Genomic DNA, 25,332 nt, shown 5'->3' on the forward strand with positions numbered 1-25,332 from the left:
CAAGACTTATTTCTAAGTACAGTAGACTTCTTCAGGATTGTAGTGTCAAGTATTACTTAAATAAAGCACCGTAATCTATTTACAAGGGTTTTTTATTTTCTTCTAAAGAGCAACAGATTCATTCTGGTAAATGTAACAGCTTTGACAGGTAACTCCACTTTTTTTTTCTTTTTATGCGTAAGAGCAAGTACATGAAGATCAAAAGCTTGCTTGCAGTGCAAATATCTCTGAGCCAAATTATACATGACAGCACCCATCGATGAAGCGCTGTCCCATGTAAGTACTTCACATATTTATCACACACACACACAAACTGTTCCTCTAAAAGTTGGTTCACCTGCACTTTGTGTCAGTATGCCAGCAACAGTCCAGGCAAGCATGCTGCTGGTTAGGTTAATTCTGCAGCTGAACAGTTTAACTCACCTGGTAAATGACAGCGGGAAGGAGTACATGGAAGTCTTATATAGGCATATATTTCACTTGTGACCACGAGAGCTGGCACCACCATTAGACAGTCATCTCAGGTGAAAGATGCTGGGGGAAGGCAAAGACTACAAAGGCAAGATGTTGGAGAACAGAGCCCATTTCACTCAGATGTGACAAACTCTGAGGTTTCAGCTGCTCATCTCACCCCCTTCAATAAACAGAACGGGAGGAGCACTATCTTTGCCTCATAGAAAGACTCTCGGGGCATTCTGGGTGGACACCAACATATCTATTTCATTGACCAATATTCCCTTGCTGCAGAGGTCCTCAGCACCAGCTGCTGCCAACAAGGAACATCTGCTTTCACCACAGTCTGAACAAACTCAGGCTGCAGCTCAGCCCTACTCCCACCTTGCTTTGGAAGTCTACAGTCAGAGGGTGCCATCAGACAGGGAAGCAGGTTCCCATGGGATCATAGTGTCATTTCACTGGATGCAATCTACTTTAAAGTGACCCTTCCATGCATGCACAATCTGGTCCCAATCATTCCAGCCCAGCTCCAAAAAAAAATTGCACTCAGAGTAGTCCTGCTGCTGAACCTTAAAAATACAGAATCTGGACTGGTACAGAGCTGGTTTATGGTTTCTTGTATGTTGTCTGGTTGCTGGAAAATTCACACAATCTGAAGAGAAACTGGAGTATATAGAAAACAGATCAAACCTAACTATGCCCCAAAACGTGAACTACTGTGTTTCCCTGAAAATAAGACAGGGTCTTATATTAATTTTTGCTCAAAAAACACATTAGGGCTTATTTTCAGGGGATTTTTTTTTCCTGTACAGCAATCTACATTTATTCAAATACAGTAATGTCATCATTTATTTATTTTATTTTATTATTTGTTTGATTTATATCCCGCCCATCTGGTATATTCTACCACATCATCTTCTAGTTGCTGCACAATGGTGGAGGGCGGGGTTTCACTTAACTAGGGCTTATTTTTGGGATATGGCTTATATTACAAGCATCCTGAAAAATCATACTAGGGCTTATTTTCAGGTTGTCCTATTTTCAGGGAAACAGGGTATATCACCGTCTGATCAAACCCGGAGCCAGAAATACTGCCTACTAAGCCATGGCTAAAGGGGATGGGCAGGAAGCACTACCCCCATACCAGATTCTTCCTACAATGTTGTAAAAATCTTTCCCCATCCAATTCAACAGTCTTCAGACTTTAATGGCGAAGCTAAAATATCTTGTAAATAAATAAATAAATAAAATAATTTTAAAAAGCATTGTTGCAATGCTTAGTCTTTTCTTAGTGGTACTGAATAAGTTCCACTAAAAGTATTACAGCTCAGGTTCCTTTTACCCATGAGTGGCCAAAGTGCAGCTCTCCAGACACTGTTGGACTGCAAGCTTAGCATTCCTCAATAATTGTTAGGCTCGATACAGTTAATGGGAGTTGTAGTCTAATAGCATCTGGAATGCCACAGTTTGCTTCCTTGGCTCATACACGCCCCCCCCTCAAATGCATCGTTTTGCAAGCAAAAAGCAACAAACACAACTCAACAAAGTAGCCAGGAAAATATTTAACATTTTAATTGATGCTTACAAAGACAAACCCTTAGTGTATTTTCTCCCTTATTGTTGTTGTATGCTATCAAGTTGCCTCCAACTTATGGCAACCCTATGAATGAATGATCTCCAAAATGTCCTGTCTTCAAATGCCCTGCTCAGCCCTTGCAAATTCAAGCCTGTGGCTTTCTTTAATCTCATACTGTATATGGTCTCCCTCTTTTCCTGCTACCATCAACCTTTTCCAGCATTATTGTCTTTCCCAGAGAATCCTGTCTTCCCATGATGTGGCCAAAGTAGCTTCAGTTTTAACATTTTTGCCTCCAGAGACAGTCCTGACTTGATTTTATCTAGGACCCATTTATACATCATTCCGGCAATCTTGGGTATCAACAAAGCTGTCCTCCAGTGCCACATTTCAAATGGATCAATTTTTCCCCCCTGTAAGTTTTCTTTACTGTCCAGCTTTCACACCTGTACATGGTGTTCTGGAAAACAAGAGTTCGGATGATCTTGGCCTTGATCGGCCTGGGGAAAAACTGGGGGGAATGGAATATGAAATATGTTCTTTTCGAATGATAAATAATATGTCTATGACATGGTATTAAAACTATATAACATGATCTTAATAAAAGCCTTCATATATTTTAAGTTCTCCAGTGACATATCCTTGTTATGTGCCATCAAGTTGCCTCTGATTTACAATGAACAATCTCCAAAATATCCTGTCTTCAACTGCCCTGCTCAGTTTCGTAACCTCAAGCCTGTGGCTTCCTTTAGGGAGTCAGCTCATCTCATATTTGGTCTCCTTCTTTTCCTGCTGTCTTCCACCTTTTCCCACATTATTGTCTTTCCCAGAGAATCCTGCCTTCTCATGATGTGGGCAGCAGAATAGCCTGTTTCAACGTTTTTGCCTCCAGAGATAGTACACCTGATGATGTTTTCCAGTGCTTTCATTGGGACTACTTCAATTTTGTTCATTGTCAAGGTGAAAGCACAGAAAGGGCTGACAAGCAATCTGTGCCCCCTCCACCTTCAGATCTCTAGATAGAAGCCACCTGCACCTCGGGTCCAGGCCAGAGCTAAGAAGGAGACCCTCTGACTTTCCCTTCCTTTTACAGACTCCTCGCAGCTCCTATTGGGCCAAACGCGCTGACGCCATCCGTATCGCCTCTCCGGAAATGCAGTCCAGTTGCCAAGTCGCCTCTTCCCCATGTTCCTTTTGCCGCCGTTTCACTGTCAGCTCATTCCCCCAATAAAACGAAGCGCTCGTTTTGAATGACAAGGACCTTTTGCTCCAATGAGAGCCTGGAAGAACTGTTGACTGGTCGTCCATGGGGCGGGGCCTAAGCTTGCTGATTTCGCAAGAAGCCACTGCTAACACCGGAGGGGAAAGGGCGGGGCACTATTTGAACGACATTTCGCAAGGAACCATTGAGAAAGAGAAACTACCTAATGGGGCGGGCACAAGGGAAGTTATAGGCGGGATTTATCGGGACCCACGCCCAATGGAGCTGTCGGAGGACTTATTTGACATAAGGTCTCCACCGGATCCAATAAGGGAGGTGCGCAGGCGGGATTTAAAGCTATCGGCCAGTCAGGTAGAAGGATGGTTTGAGCTTAGTCAATAGGAATCAGAATGGAATTGAGAGGCAATCGTCTAGCCCAATAGGGCGGGAAAGCGTTTGTGACGGACGGCACGAGCGGCCAATCTGGTTCGTACGGGTCGGTTCGGTGTTGCTGGGCCAGGTTCGGGCGCGGAGCGGAACGGAGCATCGCCGGGGTCCCGATCCGCCACCGCCACCATGCCGGCCGTTTCCAAGGGAGACGGGATGCGGGGCCTGGCCGTCTTTATCTCCGACATCCGAAACTGTGAGCAGGCGGCGGCCGTCGTGGGAAGACTCTGCGGGAGGGGAGGGGCCGTTGGAAAGGGCAGCGGGGGTGGGTGGGTGGAGGGAACGGACCGTGGGGAAGACTCGAGGAGGAGCGGGGAGGGGGGGTTCCGTTGGGGAGGGGAGGGGCCGAGAGACGCCCCGCGACCGGCCAGTGCCAGCGCGGGGGTCGGTCGGTGGTGGTGGTGGTGGGGGGACTGGAGCGGGGAAGACGGTGGTGAGGGGAAGGTTTGGGGCGGTGAGGAGGGGCTCTTCTCACCCGCTGGGGGCCAGCGGGGCTCGGGGCAAAGGCGAGGGTTGGCCCCTGTGGGGAAAGGGGAAGGCAAGCGAGCGGGCCGGGGCGACGCGACAGCAGGCCGAGGGGAGGGGGGTCGGTTTCCCACAGGACGGGTCAGCGTGGCGAGCAAGCCCGCTTCCAAAGAGTGTGAGCCTTGGTGGTGGGGTGGGGGTGGGGGTGGCCAGTGGAAGATGCTTCTCCCCCACACACACTCAGAGGTGGGTGAAGACTGTGCGAATGGACGGTGGATGCTGGAAGAGGAGGTCTGCCCCACCCGGACCATTTGGGGAGAGGATGCTGCTGTCCACTGTGGGAGCGCTTTAAGCTTCTGATTTGGGCCCCCTTTGGGACTTTTATGGCTGGAAGAAGAAGGTGGGGGGGGCATAAACAGAAAAGTTGTAAAGACTGTATGCAACCAGGGCTTCCTGCTATGAAATGAATGTTTGGGGGGGGGGGACAGTAAGGAGGCTCACCCTCCTTTTGCTCAGGTATAAGAGTCTGTTCCAGTACCACAAGGGCATCCAAAGAGATTGCAGGTGAATAAGGCAGAGGTACTTGGGGCCTGACAGGACAGGCAGATGGGCAAGCACCTTGACTTCCATAGGGCTAGGCAACCATTCACATAACCCTCTTCTTGTGGAGCAGTTGTGTTGGAAGTATGTGGGGGTGGGTGAGTTGGAAGGGTGAAAAGGATCTCGAGAAGTTGGCCCAAGGATGTGGAGAGATCCTGTTGCCAGCAAAGAGAGGAACAGCTGTTTACATGTGGTGTACAAAGAGAAAAGAAAAATCCCAGTTTTGCTTTGAGAAGGCAAAATGAATTATTGAAGGGTTTCTGGGATGCTGCAAGTGGAATTGTTTTCTCCATGGGGTTTGCTTGCTGTGGATTTTGATCAGAGTTTGAGGAGCCTATGGTTAATTGTAGATCCAAAGGAACAACCCTAGTATATATAGCGTGTTCAGTAAGTACAGTATATATTAATAATTCCTAACATGTGGTACTGAAAAAAAGTTGCCAATCACTGTACTCAATTAAAACTATTTATACAGTCCTGTCATTTTTTTCAAGCTTTCTTCTACAGTTGTGGAAGAGATTCTGGCAGTCAAGGAAACAAGAATGTTATATTTAAAACCCAAGAGATTCACATACAGAGCCAAGTCCTCCTGTCTACTATTTTTGTGGGGATGTTCCACTGTGTTAAGAACTGTTTGTTTCAACCCATTTTCCCTACTTCCTTCTCAGGAATCCTGGTCCTCTCCCCCTCCCCTCTCTTCCTTTTCTTGGCATATTCATGCATACAAGATTGTGCAACATCAGTTTTGCAAGAATAGCATATGCAAGCTAAGTGATTATTGCCAATGTCTGGCTTTCCATGGATGGCAGCCTATGGAGCTAATTTCTTACAATATTTGTTTAGACCATTAACTACAATCAATTGTACTCTACAAAATACTCGTGTTAGAAAACATATTGAATTTGCTCAAGCTGTGGCAAATCTTAATTATTTTACATGTTGAAACATACTTAAGATAATCCCACTGGAATTTCAAGAACAGGACAGCCCATACCATGGTTGAAGAGCATATGAACTGGAGTAGGACCAGAGAAGAGCATGTTAGTTCTTTTTTTTCTTCTTCTTTTCATCATTCTCCTTGGAGAGAAACACTTTCTAGGCACAAATTTCTTCATCCGAGGCTGCCTTTGACTGCTATGACTGGCAGGGAGCGATCATATCTCATTTGTAGACCACACACCTTGCACACACACACACACAGCCTGATGTTCATTCCCAGGAATCTAGGAAAAGCATCTTCCTACTTGAGACCCTTGGGAGAACCTCTGCCAGTCAAATGAGATTCAGTACTGGGCTAAATGGACAAACAGCGGAACACAAGACAATTTGTATTCTTATGGATCTACATTTGGGCTGCACAGACTTCAGAGTTGTGGATATATTTTGATTTTTTGCTTGAACTGTAAGTCCTTGTGTGTTGAATCTGCAGCAAAATGTGCATATACTTAGCATTAGAGAACTCTCAACTCAGGATTTGTTTCAAGTTTAAGAACTAAAAGTCTTTTCTTGCAAGACCCTCCACACAAGGATTTATTCTTGGTTTCGTCAATCCAACAGAGTCAGCTTCTTTGCTGCTATTGCTGAATAACTGGGAGTCAGGAGTAATTGTGTATCTCCTGAAATCATTCGAAGATCTTTCTGTAGATCCAGATGTCTTTTCTGCCCACTTCAGTTCTAGATATGTAAGATTAAAATGTAAATTTAAGCCCAGGCCTCTGTGTGTGTCTCTTCCAAAATTGCTTTGTACTGGTGTAAGATCCGCATGCTTGCATATCACTCTTGATGGGGGGGTGGTTGACAGTTTTGCTCCAGAGGAAACTGGGTAGAACAAGGTGTGTGGGGGTAGAGCGGAAGGTTTGATACCGACATGCCTCTAAAATGGTGGTGCCCTAAAATGACTAACTAGAAGAATGTTCCCTGGTGCTTTTAGCAATTGTGTTCAAGAAGGCATTTAGGTAGGAGCAGCTTGGCATGGCATGCAGGACTAACAAAAGAAACACGTGTTGCCAGAAACCTCCTTGTGAGTGCAACTGTTGAAAGTACAGAAGACCTGTTCACCTTGGCAGCTGGCCATTGTAGTCCCAGAAAAGTCAAGATCCTCGCTAGGAAAAAAAAGACGACCCCTCAGCCTGTATTTCAAGCTTCAAAATAGGCATAGAGTGAAGCTTGGGTGTTCAAACGAATGAAGAGCATCAAGTCCTTTGTACTCTCAAAGTGCTAATGATTATAAGAAGCAGATACATTTGGAAGATATCATAGAGGTGTTTCCTAAGGCCTTAGGGTTAATAGTTTAGGGGTGGATTCTAAAAATGGATGGGATGTTACATGGAAACTCTTTGAGTCATTGGTATTTGTTTCACTGAAAAGTCAGCTGTATTTTGTTGATGATTGTGAGAGTGGGGAGAATTCTAGAGAAGTTCAGACTGACGTTGCCCAGCACCAGTGCAAAAAGTCATAGGCAGTCAGAGAAGCACCGTGGAATGCTCAAGCAGTCCAGTGTTTCAGTCAGAAGAGGCAGAAGAAGAGCATCTTGGTACTACTTGACACATGTTAATTCCACTGTTGATATATGTGACCTTCTCAGTGCCAATTTGTGGGCTCTCAAGTTTCAAAAAGGGGTGGGAGTTTGGCTAGTATCTAGCCTGGAAACTGTCTCCTGTAGCAGTGCTGAACGTGGGAGACCTTGGCAGCCCATAGAACTAGCTGTGAGCAGTTTATAGGAAGGGCAGGATACAACAAATAAACACATTCCACAGGCCTGTCACCTTCTCTTTCCATAGGTTAATTTCCTCATCTACATTGTAATGCTGATACAGCTGACAATTGTCCTTTCCAATCTTCACTTAAAGCCAGGACCTTCCTGATGGATCTTCATATGAGCCTAGGGCTGGGAAACCTGTAAGATCCACTAAATGTTGTTGTACAGCAGTTCCCATCAGCTCCAGCAAGCATGGCCAGTGATAGGAAATGGTGGCACTTTTAGCACAACCCATGGAGAGACAGAGTTTCCCTATCCTTGAAAATGCATGGGGAAACTTGATGCCTTTCAGGAGTTTTTGCTACCACCACAGCAAAGATATGAGCAAGAAATCCTTTCAAAACAAAAATGTTAGATACTGACTTGGCAGTACTTGTATGCTCTTGATGAAGTGCTAATGGGATGAAAGATAGGATCAGCCTAAGCCCCTTTAATCTGTGAATGTGATTTTTTTTAAAGCCCCTGGTAGTTAACTGTCAGGAAGCAAATCTTTCCTTTAAGAAGCATTTTTCTGTTGAAGTCATGATAAACAGAAGGGTACAGTGTGTGCATGTATAGGTCTGTTTGCGGCAAATGAAAGAGGTGGAGTAGATATTTTGGATCAGTTTCTTATTTTAATCAAAATGTACAGGAAGGAGGTATAGGAAACGCCCAGGCTTGACTAGAATGAAACTATACATAGTTTTCCCCAGGCTGAAGACAGTTTTCCAGCCATGGTGGCATCTCGCTTGAAGCCAAGACAGTGGCTCAGCAAACTACAGTCGGGTATGAATAAGTATTATGCTAGTTTTTGTAGCCCATCTGTTTCCTAATCTGTTTGATGGAGCAGGTGAAGTAGCTAAGAAAGGGAGAGCTTCCCATTATGTTTAAACTCAGGGTTATGGTTTGATTCCCCAAACAGGCTAGGATCTGGAAGCTAACAATCGAATACAGTATGCTTCTCATTCACATCATTGTTTATTAAGCCATAGTTTTTTGGCCTGTCTCTTGCCTTTGCCCATGAAGTGCACATTTGCCCCAGACACTGCCATGCATTGGGACCAGATACTGTATATCTCATGCTGTTTTTCAGCAAATCACAGTGCCAAGAATTGGAAACAGTGTTGTCAACAGGTGAGTCCTCTTTGAGCTAGTGCATTGCAATTCTCAGTGGTTTCGGGTAACAACGAAGCATATTATTTTAACCACAGCCCTACGATTAACCCTGAATACATTGGAATTTCTATGACATCACAAATATGTTAGAAGTTAGTCAGGGCAGTTTTTAAAAAAAAAATCCATCTGGATGAAGTATTGCCTGGCTGCGTTACTCGGATCAGAATTGGGAGTGGAGCCTGCTTGCTTTACATATAAAAAAGATTGTTGGATGCTCTGAGTGCAAAGTTCTTCTCTTGACTCTCATTCAATTTGGCCCTAAGTGGAGTTTCCCACCCCCACCCCGAGAAGCAGAGAATAGGCTCTTGCTGCTTTCCTTTTGGTGCACTGCTTCATTTGTTACTCTGTTTAATTCATAAACTCTGTGTGTGGTGTTGGGGTGGGTAAGAATGTTCCTTTCAGCTTGATTTGGTAAGAATGTATCAACATTTACAATTCCTTCTTATTTGGGATAGAAACTTGAGATACAGTATTTGCAAAATTTGAAGGTGGGGAAAAAATGGGTAGATTTGGCCATCCAGGTCCAAGGCTTTGCGTGTTTGACCCTTCGAAGTTCAGGTCTGAATATTTAAAGTTGTTTATGGTGCTGAATTGTGATTATTAATATTCTCCCTTCCCTTATCCAAGAGTTTCTTTATCTTTACCTATGTAACATACACAAGCATGACTATATCAGTAGTAGGAATATTTATATCAGTCGGACTAGGCTAGTGCAAATAGGGGAATTTTTTTCTTTCAGTTCATGTTTTAAGAATTTAACACCATTCACGAATGTATTTGGGATGGAAAGAACAAAGTTTTAAAATTCTGAATACAGAAGACAGTGAAACAGATTTCCCATCACTAGTGTGGTGCAGTTGACTTCTATTTACTGCTGGATGTCCACCCTATTATCTTCTTCCCTAAGGTTTTCTTTCTGCATCCCTTGATGTGGTAGGTAGGTGTGCAGTACCAAGAACATGTCATGGTGGGCTGAGTGGGTGGTGCATCAAAAAGGCTGACATTTTCTTCATTTGTATCCCTTTGTGTTTGTTTCCAGGTAAGAGCAAAGAAGCTGAAATTAAACGGATTAACAAGGAGTTGGCTAACATTCGATCCAAATTCAAGGGTGAGTATCCTTGTGTTATTTTCCCCTTCCTCCATCCTTCTATCTTCCTCCTCCTCCTCCTCCTCCTCTCTGTCTGTCTGTATCTCTCTCTCTCATTCACACACAAGCACACACTGTTTCTCCTTTCTCCTGCTTTGCAGGATACACTGACTGTTTCACACTACAGATCTGTACAGCAGCTCTGTGACTCAGCCTGGCTTACTCATTGTCTCTCATTATTTTTCTTTCTTTCTCCCCCACCCCCTCCCCACCTCACAACCATGCGTATCTGTAGTCATTGCCCAGGTTGGTTCCGCTGCTGTCATCCATCTTCTCTAACACTCCGACAGTGATGCTCTATGAAAATGTCCAGGGTACGGTGTATCCGCAGGCAGCAGATGAGGGATGACCCCTGTGCTCAGGGTCAAAATGCTCAACAGCTCTACTACTCTAGCTCTCTTTCAAACACACTGGAAAAGATCTGATTTTCAGAGCAAAGCTCTTAACCAGTGATCTCCTGTCACATCCCCCAAGCCAGCTAAACCTCCCTTTCCCTTCCCCCCCATCCTTCCTGAATCCAGTTAGTGACTGTTTAGACTGGGGCTTCTGGACTGTGTTTCCATTCTTCCAGGTTGTTATGACACTGCAGGACAATTTCTGCTGTGTTGAAAAGAGTGGGGCTGGTCTCTCTGCTTCCATTGTGGAAATAACTAAGTGCTTGAAACCCAAATTGTTCTCCTTATGTCTGCATCTTCAGCTGAGAGGAGTAGGATTGGATTGGCTCAGTTTTACTATTGTCTCTGTGGTTGTATCATCAGGTGCCATTTGAAAAAGATAGTTATGCAACTTGTGCCAAGCTTTTGTTATTTTTAAAAGGAAAAAGGACTTACAGTGAGGAGAGTGCATGTTGGACATACTCTGACAGAATTCAGTTACTCCAGAATAGACAGTTATATGTGGACAGAGCAATGCTGGTTAAAAACCAATCCAGTTATTCCATATTCTTTTGAATAGGCAAATCATCAGGGATTTTGCTCAAGCACAGATATAACTTAGAACTCCTGCCCATCCCAACTGAGTCTGTATCTACTTCCAAAGAAGCTCAAAAGCCTTAGTTCCTGGCATCCTCCTGCCAGAAAATCTAGCAGCTGTTGCTCTCTCCACTATACTTTGTTCTTCTCTCAAATCAGTGTAATCTAGTTACGAGACAATCTCTACAGTGTCAACAATTTAGAAGTTGCCTGTAAAATCTCACAAAGCTGGGCATCTGTTTTTGTTTAAAGAAGCAAGGTTCTCAGTATGCCAACCCTATCTCATAAGAATAGGATTTTTTTTCATTCAGCATTGGTTTTTATCATTGTTCTTTTCCCTTCTTGTGTTATTATTATTTATCATGTTTGTACCCTACCTTTCCACTACCAGGAGGTATTCAGGGCAGGTTACAATCATGAAACTCTTCTTCCTCAGTTCAGGTCAAGAAAATTCTGTGCAAGATCTCTGTCTGCAGAGAAGACAAATGTAATTGTACACTTTAGTTGGAACAAAAGTTTGACCTATTTGTACCAAACACAATTCCTTTTGGATTCTAAATTAAACATATTTATTTTGCATTACTTTAATTTCCTGATGATCTACTGTGGTGAGAGAAATGCATTTTTTGGAGGGAAACCTGCTATCTGTCTAAAATGGCCTGTAGTTTACATCAGAAACATGTCTTATAACATGCCTGGGCACCACATTTCCCTTATTCTTGGAGCTGCTTGTACACACACACATACACACAAGAGCAAATTTCAGTTTCTTTTTCATTAGAAGGGGGCTGACTGGAGAAAAGGTAACTTCCCCCCCTGCAGTGCTGGCAAGACATCCTTGGAAAGGAGGGTTAGTAGACGCTTTCCCAGGCCTCTGATAGGGAGGCTTGAGGCAGAGCTTCCAAGGCCTCCCTCCCTCAAGAACAGTCACTTCTGTCACTGGCAGATTATGTGGCATCAGTGCAAGGATCAGTGCAAACCGGGGGAAATGCTATCATAGAGGTGGGTATGGGACCCAATTGCTGTGGCATGTAGGGAACACAAAGGATGCGTGAAAAGTGGAGGACCGTCTGATTGTGTCTGTCCTTTTACTGTGCTTGAGTGGATTTAGATATAAAGATATTTGGGAGGTTGCTAGTGGAAGGCCAGGGAAACCTTGGAGCTAACTTTCTGCTCGCCCGCCTGACCCAGTTGCTTTGCAATTGCCTCTCTCCTTCCAGTAGTGCCAATGACCTTCCTGCTCCCTCCCCCCCCCTGCTCTTTTCCCTTTCAGGAGATAAAGCTCTGGATGGCTACAGTAAGAAGAAATATGTCTGTAAGCTGCTGTTTATCTTCCTGTTGGGCCATGACATCGACTTTGGGCACATGGAGGCTGTTAACCTTCTCAGCTCCAACAAGTACACGGAAAAGCAAATTGTAAGCGGGAAAGGGAATTCTGGATTGGGGAAGGATCCTCCTTAAAAACAAACCAAAGCCAGCTTCTGTTGAGAAAAAAACCCTGGGTGATTCAGAGACAAGCAATGGGTGTGACCTTCACGAGCTAGCTAATGTTTGTGATGTTTTTTAACAATGGTGTAACCCAGACTTGTCTTCAGAAACTGATTCTAGCCCCCTCTTTGCCTCAATTCTTCATCTGAACAAGTGGGAACACCAGTTGGCTGCCTCCCAGAGCTCATGGTAAATAAACACAGTAACCCAAAGCCTGCAAATAATTGGGAAAATGGATATTTGTTTACTTATTGACCTTTGCATTTCTAAAGTATTCCGTCCTTCTTCCAAGAAGATGTTGTTATTTTTACAAGGTTACCTAGGTTAGGCTGAGAATTCTAGCTCAGCAATCTTAGTTCAGCATTTAGAGTCTACCCAAGACTTTCTGCTGCTTGATACAGAGTAGAAATCATGACCCTCACCCATCCAAGTGAGGGTGCACAGTGTTGAAAGCCAGACAAGTTATTTTTACACAGGAGGCAGAAAACCCTACAAGCACCTCTCCCCATCACTACCAGTACAAGTGTATAATAATAACTAGCTAACCATTTGCTGTCTTTAAATGATACCCCATCTACTCTTTAAGGCAGCTGCTTCACTCTGCTTAACGGTGGACATGAGCCTGCTGACACTCTAACCATAGCCATGCAGGCTTTCAGATGTAGTTAGAACAACTTAGGAAGTGTTTTTCCCCAAAGCCACCCTCTGAATTTCCTATCATCAAAGTCCCATTAATAGCAACAGCAGAGGAAGTGGTAAAAAGGTGTTCCTGGACTGCATCATTTTGTTCCATAGGTGATGAATGTGGCAGAAAAAAAATCTGGCAGCATATGGAATAAACATATTGGGGAATGCTGAGTTTTCTGTTATGGAGATTTAAAAGATAGAGAAGTTGGAAGAACATTCACTTTGCCAAGCCCTCTACTCCATCTTCTCAAATGGTATCATTCAGGCATCTCTTCTGTCTCTTTTCTTAGGGGGTGAACTAGGTTTGCATGAGAATTTGAATCCCAAGTTTCTATATTCCATTTCTCCCCTTCTTCCATCTCATTAGCACACATCTTTCTGTCTTTGTATTCTGGGCCATTTATATTGATGAGGCTATGGGCACTAATATCTCTGTTAAATAAAACAGGAGCTCTACTTGCTGACAGCCGAATTAAAAGTGAGCCAGTGAACTTTATATCTAACCCTCATGAACTTTGGATGGAAGTAGCCAAGGGACGTGCCATTACAGCTACTGCTCCAGAGATTGTAGGACAGTGGGAGACCTAAAATGAGGGTCCTGTTTTTTTTTAAGTAAGGAGCATGCATTTGCCTTTTTAATTCACTATTAAAGCCCATATATTCCAGATGTGATGTGGGGAGCATTTGACCCACTCTTGTTTTTAAGGTCATATAGAAGTGGCTCCACACAAGTCAAAAGTTCAAAAAGATTTTTTACCTTCACCTCTATGAAGGTGGTTGCTTTTGTTTGGGAAACTAATGGTGAGAGGGCGAGCAGGGTCCCATTAGTTGTGCGATACATAGACTTGAAAAAAATAAGCAAATAGAGGAATTATTTGTCTTCCTCAGAGGCTCTCGCCAGCCTTGATCTGTCCCTTTTCTGCGTAGAAAATGTGATAGGAAAATTTTATTGGATTCAGCAGTCTAGACTCTGTGTGAAAGTAATGTTTCCACACTATCCAAGATTCATAGTGAGAAGAAATGGATTTTGCCTTGAGATTTTTTGTAAGGCTTCCAGGGTATTTTGGAAAAAACAAAGTACACACAAAGCAATGTGTACTTTTAAAACTGAATAACTTAAATGCATACAATGGGATGAGTGGTTGGGCAGAAACAGTGACAATCATGCTTTATTCTCAGTTCATGCTTTATTCTCAGCCTGCCTCCCCTCCTTATGATCCTAGGGCTACTTGTTCATCTCGGTGCTGGTGAACTCCAATAGTGAGCTGATCCGTCTCATCAACAATGCCATCAAGAATGACTTGGCAAGCCGCAACCCCACCTTCATGTGCCTGGCACTACACTGCATCGCCAACGTAGGCAGCCGTGAAATGGCTGAGGCCTTTGCTTCTGAAATCCCCCGTATCCTGGTGGCTGGGTAGGTTTGCTCTATAAGGTGATATTTTATTTCTGTAAGTGTATACAGGATCCTAAGAAGCTCCCTCATATCAATTTAGAAAGCTCAGAAATGGTCATGGGGCAGGACTTGGTAGCCTTTTGAACACTGTTGAATCCCAGTTCCCATCAGCCTTAACCTCAGTGGCCATGAAAAGGAATGATGAGAGTTTTAGGCCATCAAGATCAGAAGGGCCAAACTGTCTTGCTCACTTTTTTTTTTATTTTTAATTGCCCCTCAGTGACACCATGGACAGTGTAAAGCAGAGTGCTGCCCTCTGTCTCCTGCGCCTCTACAAGACTTCGCCTGACTTGGTGCCCATGGGAGAATGGACGTCACGGGTGGTGCACCTTCTAAACGATCAGCACATGGTGAATTGTTATTCTCTTCGACTTTCTTTCTAAATAGACAGTTTAGAAGCTTCTGCCCCCTCTCCCAATTTATCTCCATATATAGTTTGTCCTGTCTGCTCGCAGGTCACTGCCAGACCATACATCCCTCTGTGAACATTCAGAACTCTTTTTCCCATTATGCCCGCTGGTCAGTTTATTCTGAATACTAGAAATCAGAACATCACGCCAGCAAGAGGACAGGTTCCTGAAAACAGATATTTGTTGGTCTCTTTTTGGTGATTTAGAACTTTTCTCTTTGTGTGTGGATGATGGAACATTGGCTCTCCATATATTTTGACTTATAACTCCCATCATCTCTGCCAGCTTGGCCAGCGATAACAGGTTGTAGGAACTGTAGTCTCCAACACCTAAATGATCAAATGTTGCCCATCGCTGTTAAAACAACTCCTCAAATACTTTTGAGCAATGGTAATGCTGCACATTGGACGCTCTATTCTCTGTGTCATTGTCACACAGAATTATACTGCATGTGCACTGGGAACCAGTGGGTGGCACATCCCTTATTTATTTATTTATTTATTTATATATATTATTATATGCTACCCTTCATGATGGGATATAAATAATATGATGGTTTATAACAGTTACTATTTATATGCCTCCTTTCTCCCCATGGTAACTTACAACAATTAAAATGAGCAACAAGATTCAAGGGTGAACAGTTTTAAAGTTCCATAGAAACTGTATCTTAAAAATTAAATCTTTATCAGTATGAAAAACGAGACTGAACATTATTTTAAAATCAATTTTTTAAATGTGCAAATCTCTGAATTTAATAAAATGGTATTCCCAAGACCCCCATTTATTACTTTATAACTTGCGTGAGAAGGAAGGTCTTTGATGATGGAAGGATAGGAGAGAGGAGGCCAAGCTAGTTTATCAGGGCAGCACATTCCAAAGCATCCCTGTTGATGTGATCTCACTCAGTGCCCCATTTCTTTCCTCTCCCCCCCCCCGCCCCGCAACAACACAGGGTGTGGTCACAGCTGCGGTCAGCCTCATTGCCTGCCTCTGCAAGAAGAATCCTGATGACTTCAAGACGTGTGTCTCCTTGGCTGTGTCCAGGCTCAGCAGAGTGAGTTTTTGGGTTCAGAGACTGGAGACAGACAGGAACTAAATAATTAGAATTATTTCGTGTGTTACCACCTGTGTTGGTTTAATATATTTATTTTAGTTTTATGAAGGTTCTTAAGAACCATGATTGAACCAGAGATTGTATATAAGGGACAAGGGACTGGAGACAGGGAACAGAGTTCAAGCATCTAAATGCAGCATATAAAATGCTCTACTTAATGTACTAGAATTTGGGTTACTTTTTTGACTGTAACTTACCTGGCCATGCTGGTTGCGGGACTTGTAGTCCATAAAGTCAATGCTTCCGAGCTGCCCATTCTGGTATTTGGCACCAGTGAGTTTTGAGTTACCTTACATTGCTCAGGCAGAAAAATTAAAGAACAAGGGCCATGCTGAGGAAGGAGTAAAGCAGTAGCTACTGGAGCCTGAATCACTCTTCTCCTATAGTATCAGTAGCTTGCATTAGCATAAAGACCTACTCGTGAGAAAGGGAGGAGTGAAACAAAATGGGAAGAATTTGGAGAACATCCTTTAAAAGGCAGGAAAGGCTAATTTTCGGATTGGTTTCTATAGTACTTGCCCCAAAGGACCGCTCCTATTTGTAATCTGTCTTTCCCTGTGCCTGTTATTTATTGTATGATTATTTCTTACGAGACAGCAGCACACATGACATTTGTCATGCCATAACTTGCTTGGCCCCTAGAACAACCTTTCTTCACCTGTGATCCATATAGGCCTCTTGCCTGCCTAGGGCAATAAGATGGTTTGCCATTTTGCGGTATCATACATACCTCTCTTTCCTTCCCCATCTAATAGAATTTGGGATGGGACAGATTTAAATTGAGAAAAGGTAATGGGGAGAATTATCCTCTCTAGAAAGGCTGGCCATGATCTAACCTCCTTTCCTTCTGGACTGATTTTATGCCCATCTAGTTTGACCTGGGGTGCCACATTTGTTGACTTTTGTATTAAGGGAGTGAAGACTAAAGGATTTCTAACCTAGCTTGTCCTGAGTGCTCTGTGGCTGCCATGTTCCCCTTGTCTTCTCCATGCAGATTGTGTCCTCAGCCTCCACCGACCTCCAAGACTACACCTATTACTTTGTGCCAGCGCCCTGGCTCTCAGTCAAGCTCTTGCGGCTGCTGCAGTGCTATCCTCCCCCAGGTAGGATAGCTTAGAGTTTTGGACGATGTCTGTGTGTAAGTAAGAGAGAGTGGAAAGTTCAAGGAGGAGGTCAGCCTGCTGAACATGTGCCCTCTCTACGGAACAGCCCTCTTCCCACAGAAGTCTTCTGCATTACATGGTTGTGAGGCAAGACTGGGCCCAGCAGTTGCATTATAGTCTTTGGGCAGTTTGCCTGCAGATTCAGGACAGGCAATTCGAGCTAAGGGACATGCGGTCCTTCCGGATGTTGTAGGTTCCAGCTCTTGTCAGACAGCACGGCCAGAGATTGTGGGATTTATAGTGCAGCAATACCCAGAGGACCATAGATTTTCTATCTTTCAAATAACCAAAAGGCTAGGATTCATTTTTCTGTGGACGGTAGAGTCTAGCAGATTAATGGGTGCTAGTAGTCATATGACTTAGGTTCTCTGTCTGAGACTGGAATGGAGGTTTTCAGATTTTCCCCCACAGTTTGGTGCTCCCAGAACTGCAGATAGCATCTCAGTGATGCAAACAGTCCACTTCCTATTCATCTTCTTTTCTACCTCAGAAGTTAAATTTGATCCTAAAGCGATAGAGATAACAATAAAGCATGTAAAATGGCCTCCCTTTTTCAACCAAGACAAAGTTGATGTGGGAGTATTCAAACTTTCTAATTCTATAGAACTTTTCATTGGGTAGTGACTTGAAAGCACTCTTATCTGCTTTGCATTTTTTTCATTCCCAGTGGGAATGAAAAGACAGGTTTCCACGATGAAACAAGGCTTGAATTCATGCATTCCTCACTCATTTGCATGTTAGAAGAGGAAATCCAAAAATAATTGTACTCGGAGTACTCACTATTTACATAGCAGAACCAGAGCTTGGAAAGTTTACTCATTTTGACCTGAATCTAGTTGGTAATCTGAACTAGAGTAGTCCCATTGAATGAGCTGGATCTGCAGAAGTGTCCACTCACCATTTGACAGTTAATTCAGTGAGTGCTTTGGACTAGCAGTTGTATTCAATCCTTTCATTTCAGCTTCTAGAGCAGTTGTTCCCAAACTTGGGTAACCCAGGTGTACTTGGACTGCAGTTCCCAGAAGCCTTCACCACCAGTTGTGCTAGTAGGGGTTTTCTGGGAGCTGCAGTCCAAGAATACCTGGGTTACCCAGGACTGGCAAACACTGCACTAAAACATGTCAGACAATGTGGCCAGTGGTGATGCTGGTGGAAGATTCTGAGAGTTATAGTGTAGAAAAGTAATTTTTTTCAGCTCTGAACATAACAAAGTGGCATAATTCTGGTTCTCTTTCTTTATTGCACTGGTTCTTAACCTTGGGTTACTCAGGAGTTTTGGACTGCAACTCCCAGAAGCCTTCACCACCAACTGTGCTGGCTGGGGTTTCTGGGAGTTGCAGTTCAAAAACATCCGAGTAACAAAGGTTAAAAACCACTGCTTTATTGGATATGGCTGATATTACAGTTTTTGGAGATTGGGAGCCACGTACCTGAAGCAGAATATGTTGGTGCAAGAGACTATCTGGTGTGTGTGTGGGGGGAGTATCCCAATATAAATGAATGTTGGCAGCCAGGATTCCTCCCTTTTTTCCCTTCTGGTATCCACTTTGATATGCTACTGCCCTTGCCTTTACTCCCTCTGCTTTTTCCCCCCACAGAAGATGCAGCAGTAAAAGGACGCCTGGTTGAGTGTTTGGAGACTATTCTCAACAAGGCCCAAGAACCGCCCAAGTCCAAGAAGGTCCAGCACTCCAATGCCAAGAATGCAATCCTTTTTGAAGCCATCAGCCTCATCATCCACTACGACAGGTGAGCTCCTGCTCAATCCTCCTTAGCCCTCTTTTCTTTTAAAATATATTTATTTCAAAATATTGTTATATTCCTTTTCCAGGTTCGCCTAATAGCATGGTGTATGAAATGTAGCAAAATGAGCCAATAGTAATAAAATCATGCTGAGATACAATAGTAGAAGGCAGCAGTAATCTAAAATGGATAGCTCCATCTAACTTGATAAGCCAGCCTGAATAGAATATGATGGCAGTGCCTATTAGATTTTCTGTCCAGTGGTTTCTGAACTTGTTATCCCAGATGTTCTTGGACTACAACTCCAAGAAGTCCTATCTAGCACAACCAGTAATCAGTGCTAGTGGAAATTGTAGTTCAAGAACGGACAGAGGCTCAAGCTTGAGAGCCTTTTCTGTGGGCAGATTGTTCTCCACAGTCAGGATCCCTTTTTGGTCATATAATTTACCAAAGGTTTTTGGAGAAAAGGCTCCTCCAAAGTTCTTAAGATAATCAGCTGGGGTAGTGGATAGAGTGACAGAGAAGGACTTAGGAAGCCCGGGTTCAAATTCCTGTTCAACCATGGAAACTCATTGGGAGTGTGGAACTGGTAAAACCACTCCTTAAATATCTCATATACAGTACTTTGAAAGCTCTCTTAGGGTCGTTATAAGTTGGTGCTGACTTGACAGCCCACAACAACAGTAGTTTTCTTAAAACAGAGACAGATGGGGATAGTGGAAAGCCAAGAGTTAATTGGAAAAGTTAGTTTTTGGACTATAGCTTCCAGAATTCCCCAGTCATCGTAGCTATTGGCTGGCACAGAAACATGAAAAAATGTGACAAACAGTTTTTCAAGAAGTCTCACTGTGATTAGCATTACCTGTTATCCATTCGGATGGAATAATGACTTGTGGAATAAGTCAGTGAGAGGAACATGCCAAGGAAAACCGGGGAAGTTTGAAAGTGTAGTAAGACTTATTTTTAATAAATTTGATTAGAATGTGGGATGTTACTGACAATCAGTGAGACTGGGGAGGCTTGCTGTCAGGCCTGTGGTACAGTTATTCATCCTACAGTTACTCTATTCTTTTGGCCTACAGTGAACCCAACCTGCTTGTGCGGGCATGCAATCAGCTTGGCCAGTTCCTACAGCATCGAGAGACCAACTTACGATACCTGGCCTTGGAGAGCATGTGCACCTTGGCCAGCTCTGAATTCTCTCATGAGGCCGTCAAGACCCACATTGAGACAGTCATCAATGCCCTCAAGGTCGGAATACATAAAGCCATGTGCAGTGCAAATGGGCAAGCTAGTTAAGAGGCAGTGTGATACAGTAGTTAGAGTGATGAAATGAGACTTGAGAGTTCCAGGTTCAATTCTCCATTCAGCCACAAAACTAACTCGGTTTTAGCCTAGCCTGTCTTCACAGTATTGTTGAGAGGATATGGGGAAAGGGATAGCCACATACGTAACTGTGAGCTCATTAGAGCAAGGCAGTGTATAATGTAACTATAAATTAAGATGGTGGGAAATGAAAACATACAGCTGAGTGGAAAAGGCCTCACCAAATTCATCATCATGTTCATGAGTCAGAGAATCATGTTGGTATGGGGGAGGGAGGCTAGCAACTAGCCTCAACATTTGCGATGTGTGTGGGTAATTCTTCAGCCAATTTTCCTTTAGCAGTGTCAGCATAGTTAATACTGAATGGCACAATCTTGTTATTTCACATAGTGAAGGAAACCATGGGCTGGAAGATGTAGGGGCCAGAATCACATCTTGCAGCAGTTCTGAAAAAGCAGTCAGTATTAAAACTGGAGCTAGCAGTTAGTTACATTGAAAATTCTCCACCCAGCTTCTTTATGCAAAGGTTGAGAGTTCCAGTTTGCATTTAGTATAGAGGTGCCCTCTGGAAGTTTTGAATTCTAGTTCCTGTAATACCTGACTGCAGGCTACAGGTAGCTGAGGGTTAAAATGCCCAAAATATCTGTTGTGTGCCAGGTTGCTTATCCTGGATTTAGAGACTGGAAGTATTGGACCACTTTTTTGTGAATTTACTGATGTTGAATTATAACTCCCATAATCCATCCCAATTGATTATACTGGTGAAGGTTGATGGGAGTTACAGTTTAACAACATATAGAAGGCTGGATGTTACCAAATCCTGAGCTTAAGGGGTGGAAGAGGGAAAGAAGAAGAAGCTTTGGAAGGAACTAGAACATTTCAGTCTGGTATCATTCTTATCTCCTCGTTCATCTAATGCAGTGGCTTCCAACCTTGGGTGACCCAGGTGTTCTTGGACTGCAACTCCCAGAAACCCTGGCCAGCTCTGCTGGTGGTGAAGGCTTCTGGGAATTGCAGTCTAAGAATACCTGGATAACGCATGGTTGGGAATCACTGATCTACCGTGTTGCCGACCATAGTGATGAGATGTAACAGGTCTGCAGAAGATTCCTTCTTTGCTGTTTTCACTTGTATAAGCCAAATCAGGGTGAAGCTTACGTTGGCTATGTATTAAAAGTGGAAGATCAGTTCTCACTGCGTATCTTTAACCTTTTGCAGACGGAGCGGGATGTGAGTGTACGCCAGCGGGCAGCTGACTTGCTCTATGCCATGTGTGACCGCACAAATGCCAAGCAGATTGTCTCTGAAATGCTTAGTTACTTGGAGACCGCCGATTATTCCATCCGGGAGGAGATAGTGAGTAAAAGAGCTGGAAATGGGGAAAGAGGTTTTGGGAGCCAAAGCTGTTCTCTTTGTCTTAGTGGATTTCGGTGAAACCAAGTAAAGCTTGATGGACACTGGGAGTTTCTGGGTTCTCTTAGTAGAGTGATCTGGTGGGGAGAAGAATTCCCAGCGGCTTAAAGGCAACATACTTCCTTTTTATTCTCTTAGGTCCTGAAGGTGGCTATCCTAGCAGAGAAGTATGCAGTGGACTACAGCTGGTACGTGGACACCATCCTCAACCTGATCCGTATCGCTGGGGACTATGTGAGCGAGGAGGTGTGGTACCGTGTCATCCAGATAGTCATCAATCGGGATGATGTGCAAGGCTATGCTGCCAAGACTGTCTTTGAGGTGGGTGGGCTCAATCCTTTCTTAGTTGCGCATCTGCAGCTCTGGGAAGGACCCTTTTCATGGTATCTGAGAGATACGTATGCCTGGTTGCTTTCACAAAGAGGTGCTAAATGACATGAAGACGTCTGAGAGGAAAGGATGCTATGAAATCTTGATAAATCATTCCTTCTGTTTTGATATTTGAGATCTATTGCTTATTAGATGAAACAACAAAACGTGCTCACAAAGTGAAGTGTCAACAGGATTAGGGGATCTCCCAAGATTTGCAGAGGTAGAGATAACTAAGGCAGAGGGCACACATGCCCAAGCTGTCCAATAGAGATTGAACATGCTCAGTGGACACAAAATGCAGACTGATTCTGGGGAACAGCAGCTGAAAAACCAGATGGGGTAGGAGTGGAATGGAATATTTAAAAGGGGAGTATAGATGGTTGACTGACTGGCACAGTGAAAGATGTTGCAGCTGCCTTCTGTTCTGTTCCTAATGCTAATAAAAGAGAATGAAAGCTGGCCCCAGGTGTTTGGATAGCCTGGATGAGGCCCCAGATCTGTTACAGAGGCTGCATCCAGATGTACATGGCAACAAGGGCAGCAGTGAAGGCAGGTTGAGATCAGTTGGCCCCATCCTCTTTTTTCTTGACACAAGTATCTAGCCACAGAGGAAAACTGGACTGTGGCCCTTTCTCCACAAGGCTGGCCCTTCTGCTCCCAAGTTTGTAAACACCTTACATGCTTACCCTGTTAACGGTTCTGCCTTATTATTACTTTTCAAGGGGTTTACATACCCACACCTTTTTGTTTTCCATTCTGAACTCTCAAAGAGATTGAAGAAGGTGGATCCCAGCTGCCCAGAGAGTAGTTGGTGGTTAGCACAGGAGATCAGCAGTAAGCGCTGTTTAAATCTGGCTTGTTAACAGTTAACTAGGGGATGCTTGTGACACAGTAGAGGTAAATACCTTTCAATGAGACGATTACCACTACATTCGTTTTTTGTTAATTGTGGGGATTTGTATTATATAAGACACAGAATTGAACTTTGCTGACTTTCTCATTTCTAAATAATCTGAGGCCTCCTTCTGCTGAAGCCTAACACCGTTACATCACCTGATAGACCTCCATTTAGCTGATAGCGTAACATCCTATCTGCTGTATTTTGACACTATACAAACAGCAAGGACTTAAGAGCGAACCTCTCTTCTGCTGCTCTGTTCAAGTTGGGACTATCTTGCCTATTACTAAGATCTTAAAACCGTGTATACTTTTGGTTGATTTAACAAGGTGCTGTTCCAGTATGGATTTTAGAATTCATTTTGTGGCCAACAACAGGACAACTGCTCCTATTTTCTCTAAACGTTTTGATGTTGCCATAGATTTCTAGACTAGAGACCCATACAAAAATCGAAATGGTGTTGATTATTATGTGACTTATCAGGCAAGGAGCTGAAACAGCATTCTGTGTTAGACTAGAGGTGAGCAAACTTTCCAGGATCTGCTGTCCTTTTCACTAGAACCTGACGTCCACCAACTAGAGCTATGTGTGAAAAAGCATCTCAGGAAGGCAGCACCGAAAAAATGCCTTTTAAAACATGTTTGATCTATAGATTATTTTCAGAACTTGTGTCCTCTTGCAGAATTTGACTCATGTCTGAACTAATTTTCTCCAAAGGTTTCTTGATTTTAGGAACTTAATTTAGGCTGGAAGAGAAACCTGGGAGGGGGAGAGAGATGAAAATATTTGATGAACTGTAAATTACAAGAAACCTGTCAATATTTCTCAACCTGCCTTCTACCCACCCCTGTTTTAGAAAACCCTTCTTTATAATCATGGGCTAGTGCTTGCCCAGTAAGCCGAGAATGGAGCTTCATGTTATGCCGCTTTCTCTCTGCCTACTGACAATGTTTTGCATACCCTCTTTCCCACCCCCACCCTCACAGGCTCTACAGGCTCCTGCTTGTCATGAAAACATGGTGAAGGTTGGAGGCTACATCCTAGGAGAGTTTGGGAACCTAATTGCTGGAGATCCTCGTTCCAGGTAAGGAATTACTAGAGCAGGAATTACTAGTCTCAAACTCAATTTATCTGGAGGCTGCAGTTCTGGATGGAGGGTGCAAGAGGGTGTGGGCACTTCAGGGGGGCAGGCAAGGCGGGGGCCACAAACTATCATCCGGAAGGCCGCGTGTTTGAGACCCCTGAATTACTAAAGTGAAAGTGAAATAGCTAAAAGGGTGATCTCTACAAAAGGAAACAAGAAGCTCAGGATAGCTTCTGCTTCATCCTCCTCTAATTTACTTAACTTCCATGGTTTCAAACAGGGTGTTTTCCTGTCTGGAGACTTTTGATATTACTTGATGGTTCCTATTCAAGAAGATCTGACACTGCAGGGTGGTTTGGTGGTATATTCTGTATTGTGCCCTCTCACCTGTCTTTCCTTTCATTCACCAGCCCTCTGGTGCAGTTCAATCTCCTGCATTCCAAGTTCCATCTCTGTAGCGTTTCTACACGGGCTCTGCTCCTCTCCACCTACATCAAGTTCATCAACCTCTTCCCTGAGACTAAGGGCACTATCCAGGAAGTGCTGCGCTCAGACAGCCAGATCCGCAATGCTGACGTAGAACTGCAGCAGCGGGCCGTTGAATACCTCAAGCTTAGCTCAATCGCCAGCACAGACGTCCTGGTAAGGAAGGAATGGAGGAACCAGGAACACCGATGGAAGCGGGATTGGGACGGTGGCCAGCTGTGGAAGAGAGGCTGAGCTTTTTCCTTACAGAGAAGCTATCAGCTGAGGTCTGAAAGCAGCTGATTCCTGAGAGAATAAGATAGTAGGGTTCTTTAAGATTTAAAATTTTAAACCTTTACAGAGCTGCTCCATAACGGCCTTTCTGGACTAGTTTAAGAGTTCTCTGTGTGGTGGACGAACCTCCTCTGAATAGGATTGGAATAAGCCTTGGAGGCCCATCTTTATTCCTTTATTGTAAAACACTTGAGGGGAACTTCTAGAGTGGAATGAGGGTACACTGACTGCCCTTGGCTTGACCACAAAACTGCAGCAGTTGCCTGTTAAAACAGGTTGAGGGAGGAGCATGTGTTTTTTCCCCAAGCTGAAATGTGCTCCTGTCAGCCTGATTCAAAATGGGCTGACAGGAAATGAGGCAAATGCTCTCCCTATGTCTTGTTTTAGGAGAAAATTGCCAGTGACATGTTTTGTTTGGGTCATAAGACCACATGGGGCAATATGTGGGCCACAGGCCATGTTTTGTGCCTCTCTGTCATAGAACAACCTCAGTTCTGGAGGAGTTTCTGTTCTTCCCCTGCTTCTGTGGGAAGTAAAGAAAATAAGATTTTGGCCATTGCCACTTTCATGGTTGAAGTGTGTGACCACACAATCACTCGAGGCAAGTTCAGAATTAATGATCCATTTCACTGATGTCAAC

At 43.8% G+C, this 25,332-nt stretch overlaps 1 protein-coding gene across 5 annotated transcripts in view; it reads left to right on the forward strand.

Moving 5' to 3' along the window:
* Window positions 1-3,699: 3,699 nt before the first annotated feature.
* The window catches only part of AP2A1 (adaptor related protein complex 2 subunit alpha 1), a 34,254-nt gene continuing 12,621 nt past the window's right edge, over window positions 3,700-25,332 (forward strand). For 4 of the 5 annotated variants that reach the window (XM_078377985.1, XM_073004405.2, XM_073004406.2 and 1 more), the window contains exons 1-13: window positions 3,701-3,876; window positions 9,698-9,766; window positions 12,050-12,192; window positions 14,175-14,368; window positions 14,628-14,757; window positions 15,773-15,874; window positions 16,929-17,037; window positions 18,696-18,846; window positions 19,923-20,091; window positions 21,385-21,522; window positions 21,718-21,900; window positions 23,836-23,933; window positions 24,344-24,575. In XM_078377985.1, coding sequence (XP_078234111.1) covers window positions 3,810-3,876; window positions 9,698-9,766; window positions 12,050-12,192; window positions 14,175-14,368; window positions 14,628-14,757; window positions 15,773-15,874; window positions 16,929-17,037; window positions 18,696-18,846; window positions 19,923-20,091; window positions 21,385-21,522; window positions 21,718-21,900; window positions 23,836-23,933; window positions 24,344-24,575 — 1,785 coding nt within the window. In that variant the 5' untranslated portion in view covers window positions 3,701-3,809. Of the gene's footprint in view, window positions 3,877-9,697; window positions 9,767-12,049; window positions 12,193-14,174; window positions 14,369-14,627; window positions 14,758-15,772; window positions 15,875-16,928; window positions 17,038-18,695; window positions 18,847-19,922; window positions 20,092-21,384; window positions 21,523-21,717; window positions 21,901-23,835; window positions 23,934-24,343; window positions 24,576-25,332 lie in introns of all 5 variants that reach the window. The other variant, XM_073004404.2, reaches the window with a different exon arrangement.

The sequence above is a fragment of the Pogona vitticeps genome, chromosome 6, assembly GCF_051106095.1.
Source record: "Pogona vitticeps strain Pit_001003342236 chromosome 6, PviZW2.1, whole genome shotgun sequence".
Taxonomy (NCBI): Eukaryota; Metazoa; Chordata; class Lepidosauria; order Squamata; family Agamidae; genus Pogona; species Pogona vitticeps.